The following is a 13,181-nucleotide window of genomic DNA, read 5'->3' as shown; positions in this document are numbered from 1 at the left end:
GTCTGCCGGGTGCTGTTTGTCTGAGGGACGACAGCACAGAAATCCCGGCTCTGGAGCAGCGACAGCAGCACTCGAGCTGTGCCAGGAGGGGTGGGAAAGACCTGCAGGGTCAAGGAAGCCTGCCGGGTCCCCAGCACTGATTTTGCCCTCTTTTCCTTCTCCGCAGCAAAGTGTCAGGCCAGCAGGGGACTCCTGTTGATCGAGAGCAGGGAGGCAAGCCGGCGCGGCGTTTTTCCAGGGCGGGCTGCCCTCTGTGGCATGTGACAACCCCTTCCCCGCCACGGGACACGGCAGCGGTCTAGAAGCATTGCGGTGAGTGCCATGCCGGTGGAGACCCTCCAAGCCAGCCACGCCATGAAAGGCGTCCCGGCCGCTGCCCCCTTCACCTCGGCCATGCCCTTCCGAATCCTGAACAAGGGCCCAGAGTACTTCCGTCGACCGGCGGCCGGCGCCGCTGCCAAGAAGCCCAGCGCGGTGGAGAGGCTGGAAGCAGACAAGGCCAAGTATGTCAAAAGCCAGCAGGTGGCTAGCACGAGACAGGAGCCGGTGAGGGCTCTGTTCCTCAAGCAGCCCCTCTTCACCCCAGGGGTGCGCCGGGTGATGCTCACCCCCAGCCGGAAGACCCCGCAAGGAGGACGCCGGGCGGAGGCGCGTGGGGCCGCCAAGACCTCCCTGAACCTGGAGATCCTCAACAACCTGATCAACTTCTGCGATAGCCCGTTGTCGTTCCCCAAGCCGGAGAAGAGCCCCGCAGAGCACAAGTGGGGGGCAGGGGGCCAGGGCTGGAGCCCCGGGAGCCTCCCGGATACCCCAAGGAAGAAGGGCCACCCGGCGGAAGGCATGAGCAAGCTGTCCCAAAGCTCAGCCTCCTCCAAGCCGCCCAGCACGGTCGCCGTGCGCAGGGTGGACGTCCGGCCGTGCGGGGCCTTGAGGGCGAGGGTCGTCCCCAGCATCCAGCTGACGCCGGTCCCCTCCTCCCCCGCGCAGGCCAAGATCCTGTCGGCTGGCCCCCTGAGCTCCCCCAGCCCCCGCGGCGAGCTGCGGACAGACAGCGCCAGGCGCCAGACCTTGCTGCACCGCTCCAAATCGGATCTGAGCGACCGGTACTCCCGGGCGACGGCGGACCTTGAGCGCTTCTTCAACTACTGTGGCCTGGACCCGGAGGACATGGGGGATGTGGAGGTGGAGCGCTTCACCCGGGCCAGTTCGGACATTGTGTCCGTCAAGTTCCACAGCGTCAGCACGGCCAGCTCAGAGGGCACCCGCTCTCGCCGCAGCGCCGTCACCTTGGAGGAGAGGCAAGCCGAGCGCATTCCTTACGGCATCTCCATCATCGAGCGCAACGCCCGGGTCATCAAGTGGCTGTATGGACTACGGCAAGCCAGAGAGTCCCAAAAGGTATCCAACGTATAGCGGTAATTTGGCGGGCTCCAACAGGAAGCGAGGAAAACAAACAAACAAACTTTCCCCCACCCCACCGTTTGTTTCAGTGTGCGTTTTTGATATTTACTGTTGGAGGGAAAACGTTGGCAACTGTTGCATGGGTTTTGTGCGTGTTCCTTTTGAGAAATGTCTGGTCTGCCTTGGGGCAGTGGGGTGGTTCTGATGAGGCGTCCTGTAATTTAAATCCCTGCAGAAAATCCACCTGGGGAAGAGAGGTATCTGGGCTCCTTCTGAATCTCCAAAAAGTCCAAAAGGAAGAGAGTTCATTAGAATGTCTTTTCCAAGAGTGAGAAGCCCAGAGCAAGCAGGTTGCTAAATTCTTGCCAAGTCCTGTGGGATGCATAAGAATGGAGCCCCCTGAATATGTGGGGATTGTTACAACAGGAGGAAGCAACCCATTGGAGGAGGGATCTGCAAACTTCCAGGTGTTGCTGGACTCCAACTCCCATCCACGCTGACCATTGGCCATGTTTGGTAGTGGTGGTGCTCTGGGAATGTGGGGGTCCATTACTGGTGGGTCCTGTGCTACCAAGTGCAGTTGAAGGGCCTTCGCAGACAACTCTTAAGCCAGACATTGCTGTTTTAATTCCCAAGGTCTTGGTCGCACCCGTTTGTGTGCTAAGCCTTGGGAATCTGTGCAGCACAGAGCAGACAGGGATAAGCTTTTGCAGAAGCAACAATGGGATTGTTAACAATGGAAATCTTAACGGCTGAGAGGGCTGTAAAAAAAAACCCCACCGGGCCTATTGTGAGAGAGGCGGAAGAATGCAAGCTGTTTCTGCAGGCGCCCAGGTAATACCTGCTTGGGCCTGCAAGCCCAGGAAATAGCCAAGCACCCATTGACCTGTGGTGGCATTCTGCCCTGGAAGTCCCCCCCCCCCAAAGACCCAAACTGGGCAATTCAGTAGAGTCTGGTCCCAGGGTGTCCAAAACAAAGGGAAGTGAATGATGGGATGCTGATAGCATCCTTGAGGATGTAGCAACTGCTTTTGCAACCTTTTGGTAATGTGGAGGTGTCTTCCGGGTTCAGGGGTCTGGGTTGTTAGCCAGGAAGGCGTGTGGACCTCTCTCCCCGAGCTTTAGGGAAAACCCCTTGTTTCCAACAGCTTGTGCTTGGGGGCACGTGGCGCTGAGTCTTCCATCAAACAACCGCCGCCCGTGATGCAACCATCCACGTCCATATCCTATTGTTTCTGATGCCAAGCAAGAGCTCTCTGCCGGGGTGGAGAACGTAGAATAAACTGGCTGTCATCAGCCAGCAGGTTTCCCAAAAACCCTGAGCCTAATTTTCCCCATCCTAAACCTGTGACTTGGGTCATACACGTCTTCTTAAAACCCCTTTTAAAGAAAGATAATTGAGAAATGTGTTTGATGATTAAACCAGACCGTGGACCCCTCTGAATTGTTTGCAGAAAACAAAGGGTCCTTTTTCTCCCAGGAGAAAATTTTCTCTCCCAGTCACCAACTGAGCAATAAAGGGACATTGAAGGGGCATGGACTGAATCTCCTCATGTTTTGGGGACACTCGTTGTCCTGCCTGTTCCTTGAAGGATGCAGCTGGCTAACGCACAGTTCTTTTGACTGTGTTCCAATACTGCGAACCGTTTGCAGGTGTGCTTCCACCTGTCTGGTGTTTGTGCACCTATTCTCCTCCGAAGGCTTGAGCTCAAAGCAGATAATAGCTCTCCTCTGCTTCGACCACCTTTCCATAACTGGATGTTGTTTTACGTCTGATTATCTCACCTCTTCTCCAATATGAATGGGGGGCTGTGAACTCCCCTTTGGAGAGGTGAGCCGAAGAACGCACTGGGAAAGTGTTGTGATCCACAGTTTCTGGTAGGATGGCATTTGCCCCGGCACCCAATTGTCTCAAGTCTTGCTCAGCCATAGGATTTCCTGTTCGGAAGGGGAGTCAATTCTGGTGCTCATCACTTTGGCTAGAGTGGGTCTCCTGTCTAATAAGGAATAGCTGCCCTGTCCCGTACAGGTGGCAAACAGGGAGCAGAAAAAGGCTGCAGGGAAATGGGTGAAGACATCCAGACTGCAAAATAAAACAAGCAATTCTTTCTGTCCAGGACCTGACGCAGAAGATAGCCACCAGTAGTGGATTTATACCAGGCAAACCTGCTGCTCTCCTGATGTTCCCAGGACTACAACCCCTATCATTCTTCCCCAGTAGCCATGCTGGCTGGAGCTGATGGGATTTGTAGTCCAGCAATACCTTGATAGCCACAGGCCCCTCGTCTCTGGTGGATACAGATCTGTAACAGTCCGGCAGGAACAGAATTTGGCCAGGTTGTTTAGGAATGCAGCCACCCACCTCTAGTCACCTTCCCCAACTTTGGCTACGTTTTTATTGTGTGTGTGTGTGTGTGTTTGTGTATGAGTGCAACTCCTTCTCTTTGTATTTCGAAACTCTGAGCCTGTTTGCATTGAAGTTGCCTAAACTTGTTATTTATATAATGTTTCTTTGTATTTGTCCTTTCCAAGTTTGTATATTATTTTGTGCCCACGGTTGTGAAGTTTAGCTAGCAAGGGAAAGGCGGGGGAGAAAAACAAAAACTCCTGTCAACTTATTTGTATTAAAGTCTTGTTCTTTAAAGAATGGCCTGCTTGCCTCCCTCTCTATCTCTTTCTCTCTTCCCGTCGGATAGACACACCCGGCTGAACGCATGTAACCTCAGCAGGAAAAGGGTATATTGGAACGGACTTGTCGGGGAAGGATGCTTTTGTGTTTAAAAATAAGCCCTCTTTGCAGAAGGGAGGGGGGCGGTTCTGGAGCCAGCCTGCACAGCTGGGATTGAAATCTGTGCAGAAAATGGGTGAATGGATAGTATTTGGAGAGACGACAACTCTCTGATGCCACCTCTACTGAGGAAAAAAGCAAAAATTCTTTGGCCTCCTTCCCTACGTTATGGAGGGGTGCAAGCCAGACTGTTCACCTTTGTACATCCATCACGGCGAGCCTCTAGGCCTCCTGCTGTTGATATACTATGCTTCTTAAGAATGCAAGAAGAGATTGCAGGATCAGGTCAATGGCCCATCTAGTCCAGCATCCTGTTCTCACAGTGGCCAGCCAGAAACCTACAAGAGCCCCTCTCCTCTCCTGTAAAGGTAAAGGGGTAAAGGGACCCCCGACCATTAGGTCCAGTCGTGGCCGAAGCTGGGGTTGCGGTGCTCATCTCACTTTATTGGCCGAGGGAGTCGGCGTACAGCTTCCGGGTCATGTGGCCAGCATGACTAAGCCGCTTCTGGCGAACCAGAGCAGCGCACGGAAACGCCGTTTACCTTCCCGCCAGAGTGGTACCTATTTATCTACTTGCACTTTGACGTGCTTTCGAACTGTTAGGTTGGCAGGAGCAGGGACCGAGCAATGGGAGCTCACTCCGTTGTGGGGATTCGAACCGCCGACCTACGGATCGGCAAGTCCTAGCCTCTGTGGTTTAACCCACAGCGCCACCCGCAACCCTCTCCTCTCCTGTAGTTTCCAGCAACTGATATTCAAAAACATTGCTACCTCCAACTGTAGAGGCAAAGCTATTGCACTGGCTCCCGGTGGAGTATCGGGTCAGGTTTAAGGTGCTGGTTTTGACCTTTAAAGCCCTTTGTGGCTTAAGGCCCTTGCATTTACGGGACCGCCTCTCCTGGTATGCCCTGCAGAGGACCTTAAGGTCCATGAATAATCGTAGCTTAGAGGCCCTAAAGAAGTCAGATTTTCCTCCACCAGGGCCAGGGCCTTCTCAGTGATGGCTCTGACCTGGTGGAATGCTCTGTCCCATGAGACCAGGGCCCTGCACGATTTAACTTCCTTCCGCAGGGCCTGTAAGGCAGAGCTATTCCGCCTGGCTTTCAACTTGAACTTAGCCTGATCTTTTATTCCCCTTCCTTCCCTCCCCCTCTCCTTTTTGTGAAGATTACCCGCTCTGGGATCCCATAGCTAATTCTCCCCTGGTCTCCTCGCTGGCCCAAATAGGACTAATTTAGCCAGCTAGCCCTGGTGATCATCTAATGTTTATTGGATGGATTTCCCCCCTAAATTGATTTTTGAATTCTGAATATATTGTTATTCACGTTTTATACTTTATTTTATGCTGTTTTTTGTTGCATCAATTAAATGTTTTAAATTTGTTGTTAGCCGCCCTGGGCCTGGTTTTCTGAACCGGGAAGGGCGGGGTATAAATAAAAATTAATTACTATTATTATTTTCCATGACTTTTCCGAACCCTCTTTCAAACTCATCCAAATTGGTGGCCTTCACTGCAAGTTTTCCCCAAAAGCACAATGGCCCGAAGAAATTGGTGCTAGCCCCAATTTTGCTGTGTTAATTCACATTATGAATCAAGATGCATAGCGACTCTTGATGTGTTAGAATCATAGACTTGCAGAGCTAGAAGGGACCCAAAGGTCATCTAGTCCAACCCCCTGCAATGCAGGAATCTCCACTAACAAATTTGTTAACTAACAAACTTGATGGAACAGGACATGATATTTCGATATTATTTTGACACCCCTCGTTTCTGCACTTTTCTTCTCTGCTCTCAATAAATATGAATTACAACCTGCCTTTCAGTGCCCGTTGCCCATCCAAGGCGAATTAATTCAAAGCAATAATAGCAATGAATAAAATAGCCATCAAATCCATTAATTTAGAAGAAGCATTAAAGAAATAAAATAAGTTAAAGAATGTTTATGAAGGGGCTGTGCATATTTCCCTAGGAAGGGAATTCCAAAGGTGCGGATTCACAATGAAAAGCCCCTGCCTTTGGGTATGTGCCATTTGAAAACCTATTCCCCACATGGCTTGACCAATGCCAGCAGACATGTGCCTTACCTTTCTGCTGCCCGCTTGCATTTTTTTAAAACATCTAGCCTTTTCAAAAAGACTTCTGCAGAACTCCAAAGCTGGCATACTATTTCATGACTTGTTGGCTGGCCCAATTAAGTGCCTTGTTGTTCCTTGCTATCTCTCTGCGTGATCCAGTGAAAGTTAAAGAATGAAATGATAGGTAAAGGGTAAAGGGACCCCTGACCATTAGGTCCAGTTGCGAACGACTCTGGGGCTGCAGCACTCATCTTGCTTTATTGGCCGAGGGAGCCGACGTACAGCTTCTGGGTCATGTGGCCAGCATGACTAAGCCGCTTCTGGCGAACCAGAACAGCGCACGGAAACGCCGTTTACCTTCCCGCTGGAGCGGTACCTATTTATCTACTTGCACTTTGACGTGCTTTCGAACTGCTAGGTTGGCAGGAGCAGGGACGGAGCGACGGGAGCTCACCCCATTGCGGGGATTCGAACTGCCGACCTTCTGATTGGCAAGTCCTAGGCTCTGTGGTTTAACCCACAGCGCCACCCGTGTCCCTGTGGACCGCGTCCCTGTGAAATGATAAACTCCCCCAAATCCAGGACAGGACACATAGTGAGGCAAGGAAAAAGGGCTGTCTCCTTTGTTCATACAGTCCTTTAGCTGTGATTCTTCCATACAGGGGGTTGGACTAGATGGCCCATTAGGGTCCCTTCTGACTACAGTTCTGTGGTTCGGTTGGGAAATGCTTCTGTCCCAAGAGCTGAGCTTATAGGGGAGACCAAAATACGCCTCGTACGAAATCTGCTAAGTGCGCATTAAAAACAGCAAAGCCTGTTTTGCCCTCTGCCTAATCCCTTCTGTGCCAGCCTGCCGCCGTGCCCCCGTTTGAAATTTCAGCCGTGGGCCTCTGGCAGAAACCCGCTTTTGGGGAAAGAGAAAGGTTTTCCCTGGCTCACTGTTGCTCGAGAGGCATTAGCAGGAAAGGTCAGGCTGTGAGAAGCGGCCCTTATGATCTCATTTCTGAGAATGGACCTGGCGGGAGCGTAGAGAGGGAGGGAAAGAGAGAAATGAGAGCAAAAACTCCACCACCGGACAATCAGGATTGGTGGCCAGAGGGCCTGCAGAAATTGATCTGCACCTCCACAACTTTTAAGGGGCTGCAGTGTCCACAGGGGTGGGGGCAGAACTCCCCAAATTCCCAGCTTTCGTTTAAAAACAAAAGAATAAAACAGAGCCAGGGATGTGGAGTGTTTTTGCAGCATTTCTCAAACTTGGGTCTCCAGCGACTGTTGGACTACAACTCCCATCATCTATAACCACAGGCCATGCTAGCTAGGGATGATGGGAGTTGTAGTCCGGCAACAGCTGGAGACCCAGGTTGGGGGAAAAACCACTGGATTAGAGTGTCTGATTAGGACCTGGGAGACTAGAGTTCACTTCCCCACACGGCCATGAAGCTGATGGGAGTTGTAGTCCAAAACATATCCAAGGCGCTCAAGGTGGCAGGCATGGTTCTCCTCCTACCCATTTTATACTTACAGTGAGGGAGGTGAGGCTTAGAGTGAGCAGCTGGCCAACGGCCAACCAATGAGCTTCATAGCTAAACTGGAATTAAAAAAAAAATTATTGATACTTATTCAAAAATGTATGCTCATTGCGAAACATATTTTTATATTACACCACTTAATCTAGTTAAGAACAAAGGGAAAACGGAAAAAAGGAGAGACCGAAAGACAGAGAAAACAAAAGAAGAGGCGGAGAGAGAGATTAAAGGACTTCCGGTTCTCTGTCCTGCAGCTAAATATAGTATCCAACTCATTAAAACCCAACCACTCTATCTCTTGTGAACCAGTATTTTCTCATTCTTCAAATACCAAAATTGCAGGTTTTCTCGTTCATGAAAAAAGCCCATGGGAAGTTCCCCATCCTGAATAAATGTCAATAGTGATTTTTCTCTATTTAAGCATGTTCACTTTGCCATCGCAACCGAGTCCAATAGCTTTTCGTCAGCTGTTCCTCTATAATGGGTATCTTTCCACCATGGCTCAGTCGGGATTTGAACCTCCAGCCCAATCTTCTAAGCACTACACCGCACTAGCTTTCAGAGGAGCACTTGCAGAGACTTGGCTTGTGAGTCAGAGCCGCGTGGGAGCTCCGCGTCGCAGCTTAGCACCCTCCCAAGACCTCGCCCTGCGTTGCAACCCAGCCCTGAAATTTTGCTCTTCTACTCTGCCCCTGCCTGGGCCAGCAATCTGCATCCCCTGAGCTCCTCCGTAAAGGTTGGCTGTGCTTGCTGACCACTTGCCAAGTATGACTTGGCCGTGGTTGCAAAGGCAGCCGAGGGAAATCCTGTATTAATGCACTCTGGGCGTATTTGGAGCTAGAAACACATTAGCGCTTCCTGCAGCCTCGCTTTCCCTCTCCCCCCTCCATCCTCAGAGAAGTGCTGCACAAGTCCCATCTATGCAACAGCTGGCCAGGAAGCGACACACACACACACACACACACACACACACACACATACATACACACATACACTGGGATTTCATTGAGTCCATTGCCTGCCAATCTCTTACCAAGCCAAATCTGAAGTGTTGGTACGAACATACAGCTGGGTTACTTGAGAGACCACCTTGTTCCTTAAATGTAATTAATCAGCCCATCAATTACGTCCCAGATGGGGGCTCGAGGCAGCTTGAACAAAGTAAAAGCACCCCGATAAAAATACAAAAAAAGCTAACGACGTATAAAAGGGAAGGGTTTACCTCAGAGTGTAAAAACCCCAGAGTGGCTGGGCAGTGGTGTAGCGTGGGTTGTCAGCACCCGGGGCAAGGCAAGTAATTTGCACCCCCTAACCCGGGGCAAGGCAAGTAATTTGCCCCCCCCGATGCACTGTCCCTCCCCCAGATAGTCCCTCGCTCTCTCTCCGCACCGCACGCCTGGCACCCCCCACCCCTCCACAGTGGGCGGCGACCCGGCGGCTCGGATCGGATTCGCACAGCCAGCACTGCAGTGAGAGAGAGTGAGTGAGCCAGGTAGGGGCAGAGAGCTGCAAGTGTGAGCGCCCCCCCAGATGTTGCGCCCGGTGCGGCGGCCCCCCCTGCACCCCCCACGCTACGCCACTGTGGCTGGGGCAACCCAGTCAGATGGGAGGGGTACAAATTACTACTACTATTACTACTACTACTACTACTACTACTAATAATAATAATATTGGATCAGAACAATGTAAAAAAACAAATCTATTAAACTACAGAGAGTAAAACAGCACTATTTGAAGCCCTTTCCTGAAAAAAAAGAGTTCCCAAAGGCCCATTAGTGGAAGGAAAAGGAGGGAGCCAGTTTGGCTTCTCCAAGGAGGGAGTCCCAGAGTCTGGGAGCAGCCACCAAGAAGGCCCTATTCTGCATCCTCACCAAGTGTGCCAGTGGTGGGACCGAGAGAAGGGTCTCCCCTGAAGATCTCAGAGCCCAGTTCTGGCTCTGCGTTCTGCAGGAGATGGCCTCCTAAACTCACTGGATGTTAACTTGGAGCCGGGCTTTTAGGGAGGTTGTCCTGGTACTATGGAATACCATCCCTGTGAGATATGACAGGACAGGCATCTATCAATCAATCATTCAATCAATCAATCAATCAATCAATCTTTATTATGGTCCAGAGACCGAACAAATAGTTACAAAGCAATGCACAATTCAGACAGCCTACCTCCAGGTCAAACAAGCATTTTGTTCAGACTTAAAGATAGGGATCATTGGTTCTTGCAACCACCGATACCGGTCTTCCAATAGGAACCTGACATAGTGAGCCTCTGGTTTTCCCGTATTTATCTGCACTCTGGAAATAACTGAAGACACTTTTGTTTCAACAAGCTTTTCCAGTTTTTTTGTCCCTGTTCTTAAACCTATCCCCACCTGTTTCTTGTACCGTTTTTGAAACCATTTCTCCCCCTCCTCCCCAAAATCAGAGGAACAGTGCCTGTACATTTTGATTGATTGATAGATTGATTAATTGATTGGATTTCCCTCCCACCCTTTTCTCCAAGGACCTCAATGTGATGTACATGGTTCTCTCCCTCCATTTAATTGAAACAGCAACCCTGCGAGGTAGACTAGGTGAAGAGGCAGTGACTGGCCCCAGGTCAGTTGGTGAGCATCATGGCCGAGTGATTTGAACCCCGGTCTCCCAGGTCCTAGCCTAACACGCTGACCACTACACCACACTTCCCCTCTCCTCCAACACACTGCAGAGGGAAGCTGGCAGTTGACACCACCAGCCCCTGGACTGGCAGGCAGGTGAGGCTGGTTGAGAGCAGGCTGAGATTGACAGGCCAGCGCTCCACTTGCCCTGATGGGACCCGCCTTCACTTGCTAGAAATTACAATGAACACAAAGCAAGGTTTTGCGCCATCCTTTCTGGAGGGCAAATCCCAGAGCTCTCCCAATCCTTTCTTTGCTTTCATCAACTCAGGAATCAAGAGTTGGATGGAAGAGGAAAATCTATGCACCCCAATGAGGCAGCTCCACTAATAATAATAATAATAATAATAATTTATTTATACCACGCTCATCTGGCTGGGTTTCCCCAGCCACTCTGGGCAACTTCCAACAAAATATTAAAATACAATAGTCTATTAAACATTAAAAGCTTCCCAAAACAGGGCTGCCTTCAGATGTCTTCTAAAAGTCTGGTAGTTGTTGTTCTCTTTGACATCTGGTGGGAGGGCGTTCCACAGGGCGGGCGCCACTACCGAGAAGGCCCTCTGCCTGGTTCCCTGTAACTTGGCTTTTCACAGTGAGGGAACCGCCAGAAGGCCCTCGGCGCTGGACCTCAGCACTGGACGATGGGGTGGAGGTATACTGGACTGAGGCCGTTTAGGGCTTTCAAGGTCAGCACCAACACTTTGAATTGTGCTCTTTGAATTGTACTTAGGATTGATCCCCAATATTTGCAGCCGAAGTTGGCTCAGAGATTGCGTTGGGCTGGGAGGGGAGGTTTGAATGAGGCTCGCTGCTCTTTGCTCCTGTTGGCAGCGAGCCAGAAGGGGCAGGCAGGAACAGGAGGCAAGTCCGGGCCATGAGCTTCAAGACAGCAAAGCAAGCTGCAACAGAATCATTGCCTTTCAGCTTATCCACATAATATTAATGGCATACATCATTCTCCACCTCCCCATTTTATCGTCACAACAACAACCCAGTGAGGTAGGTTAAACTGAAAGTGAGTGACTGGTCCCATAGGTCACCAAGCTGGGGCAGTGAATGTGGCCAAGGCAGGCCGAAGTATTTCTTACATACAAAATTGCATGACACCAAGTCTTAATCTGTCCACCTTCCTTAGATGTGGGGAATCTCTCTCAGACGCAAGGGCCACATTCGTTTTTAAGGGAATTTCCAGGGGCTGCGTGCCAGCGGAAGGCTAGAGGAAAGAGCAGGCAAAGCAAAAAATGTGTTTTGTGCCGTGACGTCCCACACCTCTGTCCTCTGTCCAGGCAAGCCAGAGGCTTCTCAGAGTTCCAGGATGCGACAATGGGGACTAGTTGCTTGATGTTTCTGTTTGATCCCTTCTCTCTTTTTTTGTACAATTTTTAATTAGTTTTTCAACATATCATTTTCAACAATAATTAAACATACTTTTACATCTTATACATTTTTTTTTTACTTCCATCAATCACATCTGAAAATTTTCCAATCTAATTACTTAATTTACATTTCTTATCTTCACTATTACATTTAAATCTCATAACTAATATCTCTCTTCTTTGCAATATTTCATATATCTGTCCTTACAAAACTTCTTGTAGTCTTGCTAGCGTAATTTATTGACTACAGTTGCTCTTCAAATAATTTGTATATTTCTTCCAATCTTCTGTAAATCTCTGGTCCCGCAGGTTTTGAATCCTTCCTGTCATTTTGTCCAATTCTGTGGTAGTCCATTACTTTTGTCCTGTTTGATCCCTTCTCTGTCGTCAAGACTGTCCAGGAATTCAGACTCATCTTCCCAGCTATGGGGTGGAAACATGGTGTCATTGGCAAAGTGAGAAGACTGTCAGATAGCCTAAGAATGTTTATCCTTCATCCACGCTCCTTCTAGGACAATGTTTGCAGATGACTTTGTTCTTTCAAAGCGCTGATTGCACGAGGCCACATCATAAACCCAAACAACGTAATTAGCCTTTCTGGCACGCGGTAAGAAGACGTCCAGAAACCACGTCATGCGACCAGTTCAAAACGTGTTGCATTGGGAAGAACGAGCTCTTGCTTCTGGCCATGGGGAGGAAAGGGTGTTGAAGGACGCCCATCACTCTCCCTTTCCCTTTGAAGTCTCCTCTTACCGTAACTTGGGGACTTTAAAAACAGGTTCTCCTTCCTTCCTCTGATCACTTAAAGAACTCCTGAGGAGGCGGGAAGAGGAGCCTGTGCGTTCTGCGAAGCTTTGCCGGTCTGGGTGCAAAGTCTTCTACAGCAGGGGATTGCAGGATCGTATCATGTAACCCTCACCCACCCGTAGAGCTGATAGCAGTTTGATGTGTGTCTCTGCGTGAATTTGGTTGAGCAAGTGGAATGGAAGGAAAGGGTTAAACACACACACACACACACACCAGTGTCACAATCCCCGCAATACACAGAGAGGAGTTTTTGAGTTTTTAAACAAACAAACAAAAAACACGGTCAAAGCAATCATGGGTCTTGCATTTTTTATATCCTCCAAATTCAGGGAGGACAGGAGTAAGAGAAAGATATATATAAATCCGTTAATTTTGGTTCCTCTCTCTTTTAATTTCCAATCCTAACACCATTTTCTTCAATCTTAAATTCAGCCTCGAGCTATTTTCTGCATGAGTTTTTTTTTTAAAAAGAAGTTCTCAGAAAAAAATAACCTGCATTTTATTCTCTTAACAAACGTATCATAACATAAGTACAGCCAGGGCTTTTTTATTC

General features: G+C 49.6%; 2 protein-coding genes across 10 annotated transcripts in view; one reads left to right on the top strand and one right to left on the bottom strand.

Moving 5' to 3' along the window:
- The window catches only part of FAM110A (family with sequence similarity 110 member A), a 273,110-nt gene extending 269,062 nt beyond the window's left edge, over positions 1-4,048 (top strand). For all 6 annotated transcript variants that reach the window (XM_083447587.1, XM_083447585.1, XM_083447589.1 and 3 more), the window contains one exon: positions 167-4,048. In XM_083447587.1, the coding sequence (XP_083303713.1) occupies positions 322-1,413 (1,092 nt within the window). In that variant the 5' untranslated portion in view covers positions 167-321 and the 3' untranslated portion in view covers positions 1,414-4,048. The remainder of the gene's footprint in view (positions 1-166) is intronic.
- The window catches only part of ANGPT4 (angiopoietin 4), a 210,665-nt gene that overhangs the window by 129,314 nt on the left and 68,170 nt on the right, over positions 1-13,181 (bottom strand). The gene's annotated exons all lie outside the window — the stretch shown is intronic.

Source organism: Podarcis tiliguerta (assembly GCF_965153285.1).
Source record: "Podarcis tiliguerta genome assembly, chromosome: 6".
Classification (NCBI taxonomy): domain Eukaryota; kingdom Metazoa; phylum Chordata; class Lepidosauria; order Squamata; family Lacertidae; genus Podarcis; species Podarcis tiliguerta.
This window is presented reverse-complemented; position numbering and strand designations above follow the sequence as displayed.